The following is a 4,973-nucleotide window of genomic DNA, read 5'->3' as shown; positions in this document are numbered from 1 at the left end:
TTAATATATTTATTAAATAACATGTAAAATATCTAAATATTAAAATTAAAAGTATATTGTTTAATAAGAACTAGTAGATGCTATAATAAAATAATTTTGAAAGTACAATATTGTAATAAGAAAATCATATCACTAAGTACATGTAAACAACCTACATGGACAATGAGGTGGCATGTGAACCTGGTATAATGGGTAAATTTAAATCAAAAGGTTACCCAATGCTATAATRGGTAATTTTTTAAAGTAGAATGTTCTAATAAAAAATAGTTTGAAAGTACATTGTTGTAATAAGAAAAACTGGAAGTATAATACTATAATAAAAAAATTTATGAAAGTAGAKTGCTATTTTATGCATTTTACCCTAAGACTATTTATTTTTAGAGCAACTCCAACCTCAACACCAAAAAGGAACATCAAAAACACCAAATATTGTGTGCCCATAAACATTAAAAAAACTCAACTCCAATCACACTCTAAAAAAAACACCAAATTTGTGGACCYCACATTAAAATAACATATTTTATTTACTATTTTTAATAACAATATTTATAATTTGTAATAGATATTATAATAATACRTAATTAGTAATTAATTTATTTAATGAAGAAATGTTAAAATAAAAACCATAAACTTTTACTTTTATATTTAAAAAGATTACATTAGTTCAAATAGCACAAATTAAAAAAACAAATAAATAATACTAATTCTCCGAGTTAGTATATTCGTCCTACAAATGATCAATTAATKCATTACGAAKTTCAAAGTGAGCATATTTATCCTTGATCTTTTTGTGTCGAACAAGAAACTGTTCAAGTCCACCATTGTTATCGTTCATCATCTCAACTCTCACGTCTTGCATTTCACTTCGTTCTTCAATTGGTGCATTAATATCATGTTCATCTTCTATGATCATATTATGCATAATGATGCACGAAGTCATTATATCATGCAATATTTCCTTCCTCCATAACCGTGCAGGTCATGCTACTATTGCAAACCTTGATTGCAATACGCCAAATGTACGTTCTACGTCTTTTCTACATGCTTCTCGTTTCTTTGCAAAATATTGTTTTTTAGGGCCACGTGGATCATGAATAGATTGAACAAGAGTGGCTTATTTTGGATATATGTCATCAGCTAAATAATAATCCATATTATATGATTTTCCATTGATGACATAATTAGCAGGAGGAGCAGTATCTGCTGCAAGATTTGCAAAAAGATGGGAGGACTCCAACACATTAATGTCATTGTTGGACCCCGGTAAACCAAAATATGCATGTCATATCCAAATATCATAGTCTGCTACAGCTTCAAGAATAATACTTGGAGATCTACTACGACCGGAATATTGTCCTCCCCAACCGGTTGGACAATCTTCCATATCCAATGTATACAATCTAGACTACCTAACATTCCTAGAAAACCTCGTTGTTCTCCAACTTGGAGTAGTCGTGCCACATCATTAGCAATGGGTGTTCGGAGATAGCGTTCTCCAAACACCTCCACGATGGCACGACAAAACCGCTTCAAAGCTTCTAAAACCGTCGATTCGCCTATTTTAATGTACTCATCTGTAGCATCTGCAACCACGCCATATGCCAACATTCGAAATACAGCAGTAACTTTTTGATAACCGGACAACCCAAGTTTGCCGCATCCATCCCTTCGTTGGAGAAAGTAGTTGATACTGAGTTTCTACTCTTGACCAAAACTTATCTTTTGATTGGTTTCTATCTATTATTGGATTTTGAGTTATATCAAGATAACAATGACATAGATGTATGTCTTCGTTATCTTTGTAGGATGAAGTTCGGATTGTTGAAGACATTTTTATGAAAAAACTGGTAATATCTCAATGAAAATGTGTGTGATTTAGCTTACTGACTCAACCGGATAGCATCCAAAATACGAAGAAATAAAGTACGACTCATTCGGAATCGTCGACGAAACATCRACTCAGGAAATCGAKGATTTTCAGAAAAATAATCATTGAAGAGATTGCGATCGGCATATTCCCGATCACGATTGACAACTATATGGCCAGGAATAGAACCACGATAAGATACATGGTTGTTTTGAACATAATTACAGATATAATTATCCACTTCAGACGCTAGATTGAATGCCTCGACCATTAGTTCGGCATTAGTATTATCAAAAGCCTCATCGTCTGAATACAAATTATCAGCCATTTGAGTGGTATTTCTCAACAAAGAAGATTGYAAATATAGTTGAGATATTTTTTTATAGCTGTGATTCAAGTTTTATACTGAGAATCAATGGTGTTGTCAATTCTTACTAGACTTTACAGAAGAATCTTACTAGACTTTTAAGAATAATCTTACCAGTGTATTGTCTAATCTGTCTTCATTTGGAGTGAACTGAAAATTTTGTGTATAAATAAGGGGCGAGTCAGTAAGCTAAATCACACACATTTTCATTGAGATATTACCAGTTTTTTCATAAAAATGTCTTCAACAATCCGAACTTCATCTTATAAAGATAACGAAGACATACATATATGTCATTATTATCTTGATATAACTCAAAATCCAATAATAGATAGAAACCAATCAAAAGATAAKTTTTGGTCAAGAGTAGAAATTCAGTATCAACTCAGTATCAACGACAAAGTCCTTATCAATCACCTTCTTCCGGACCTGGTTCATCRTCTGGAACAGATGCCGGTTTACTGTCATTGACTATTCACGACGCAGAAGGTACTCAGAAACCAATTGGTGTGAAAAAGACAAAATCAATGCTCCAATCTGATAATAAGCTAGAGACCTTAGTCAAGGCTAGTAAAAAAATGAGCAAACAAATAGCCAAAAACAATGAAGTTAGGATGAGAAGGAATGAGTTTCAAGCTCAGAAAAATGCGATAGAGTTAAGGTTGGCAGATGACAAACTTATGTTCACCGGTCTAAACTCTATCACTGATCCTGTGTGTTATGAGYTCATAAAAAATGAGAAAATTCAAATAGCGAGAAAGAGAGCAGAACCCCAGGTTCATATGTTTGGACAAGGATCAGAATTCGTAGCATCTCAATATCGAGTATATCAACATCAACAATTTGGAGGAGTTCAAGACCAGGTCGAAGGATCTCATAACGTAACAGGAAATTTTAGTCAGTTTATGTCTAGCGGAGACGATTGGACCCTTTAATTTATGTATTTTAGTTTTTAAAATTTCCATTAATAAACTACGTTTACGTTTATTCGGTATCATATTTGTGTTATTAATAATTTATTATTATTATTATTATATATATATATATATATATATATATATTTACATAATAAATATAAAAATTTAAAATTAATATTTGTAATTATTTATTTAGGAAATGGTGGTGATGACCACCCTTTTGGTGTGAAAGACTCCCAGGGCAAATATGTTGTTCAAAATTCATGACCGACAAAYTTGGACCGTTTTCACCGATCGGTTGGATCCAAAAAAAAAAAAAAAGGCGATTGAAGTGATAAAACTTAAACATCTTATCGTCCTTTCATTGAAAAAGWGAGAAAATCATACGGTATTTTCATTCTACAACCTACTCCTGTCCTTTTAGTCGACAAACTGGATTAGTTTTTCCTCAATTTACCTCTTCCACCCTTCACCTTTTCACCAACCACTCAACTTTCATCAAAAACACACACTCAATTCTCTCTTTCTGGATTTTAATAAAGATGACATCTTTATGTTTGGTTGATTCATGGGTTCCAACGTGTTCCATGCTTAATGGATCTTCATCTTCTTCTTTCGTGGGATTCATGTGCACATCACCTCTCAAATGTGGTAAACCCCATTTCAAGAATCATCCAAGATCCAGATTTTCTTCTTCTTCTTTCTCCGTTTCTGCTGTGATTGCAAAGGAAGACCAAGAAGACTCCTCCGATTTCCAGAAATCCAGCTTCGATTTCAAGGCGTACATGGCGGAGAAGGCTAATTTGGTAAACAAGGCGCTGGAAGAATCCATTTCCATTAAAACTCCACCCACAATCCACGAAGCTATGCGTTACACCCTCCTCGCCGGAGGCAAGCGTGTCAGGCCCGTCCTCTGCATCGCCGCCTGCGAGCTCGTCGGTGGAGACGAATACACCGCGATGCCTGCCGCTTGTGCTCTTGAAATGATACACACCATGTCAATGATCCACGACGACCTCCCTTGCATGGACAACGAAGATTTTCGCCGAGGAAAACCCACTAACCACAAGGTTTACGGCGAAGACATGGCGGTTCTTGCCGGAGACTTGCTCGTCGTGCTCGCTTTCCAACATGTCTCCAGCGTCACCGTCCGCGTGTCGCCTGCACGCATCCTGGCTGCCGTCGCCGAACTCGCCAAGTCTACCGGGATGGAAGGGTTAGCCGCGGGTCAAATGCTGGACATAGCTTTAACAGGGGAGAAGGACGTCGGAAAGGACGAGCTTGAATTCATCAGCCTACACAAGACGGGGGCGGTTTTGGAGGCAGCCGTCGTAGTAGGGGCGATATTGGGCGGAGGGAACAAGACCCAGGTGGAAAAGCTTCGGAAATTCGCAAGATGTATTGGACTATTGTTTCAGGTAATGGATGATATATTAGACGTCACCAAAGATTCGGTGTTAGACAAGATGACATATCCAAAACTGATGGGAATGGAGAAATGCCGGCAGTATGCGGAGGAGTTGTTGGCAGAGGCTAAGCAGCAGTTAGAGGGTTTTGAATCATACAAGGCAGTGGTGCCGCTAGTAGCCATGGCGGAGTATATAGCTTCCCAGCAKAACTGAAACCAAGCTATTTTATTTTCGATGGGTTCGAGTCTTCTCCGTCAATGTTGTAAGATTGGTTTACCTGCAACATGATAATAAAAAACTATAGRAAAATTGCACCAAAATGGAATCAAATTTCACCAAAATTTTATTTTAGGGAACTAATTTTTAAAATTGTCATTTTGGGGAACCAACTTGCACTTGATTCCTATTTTGGG

General features: G+C 36.3%; 1 protein-coding gene and 1 pseudogene across 1 annotated transcript; one reads left to right on the top strand and one right to left on the bottom strand.

The window, feature by feature from the left end:
* Positions 1 to 727: 727 nt before the first annotated feature.
* LOC112502105 lies at positions 728 to 2,195 on the bottom strand (annotated as a pseudogene).
* Positions 2,196 to 3,693: 1,498 nt separating this feature from the next.
* Positions 3,694 to 4,835, top strand: LOC112502110 (geranylgeranyl pyrophosphate synthase, chloroplastic-like). The gene has a single exon (XM_025105939.1). The coding sequence runs from the start codon at positions 3,694 to 3,696 to the stop codon at positions 4,771 to 4,773; it is 1,080 nt and encodes a 359-aa protein (XP_024961707.1). The 3' UTR covers positions 4,774 to 4,835.
* Positions 4,836 to 4,973: the final 138 nt, after the last annotated feature.

Source organism: Cynara cardunculus, unplaced genomic scaffold, assembly GCF_001531365.2.
Source record: "Cynara cardunculus var. scolymus isolate 2C unplaced genomic scaffold, CcrdV1 Un_Scaffold_926, whole genome shotgun sequence".
NCBI lineage: Eukaryota > Viridiplantae > Streptophyta > Magnoliopsida > Asterales > Asteraceae > Cynara > Cynara cardunculus.
Note: the sequence above shows the minus strand (reverse complement) of the source record. Positions and strands in the feature narration are given on the sequence as shown.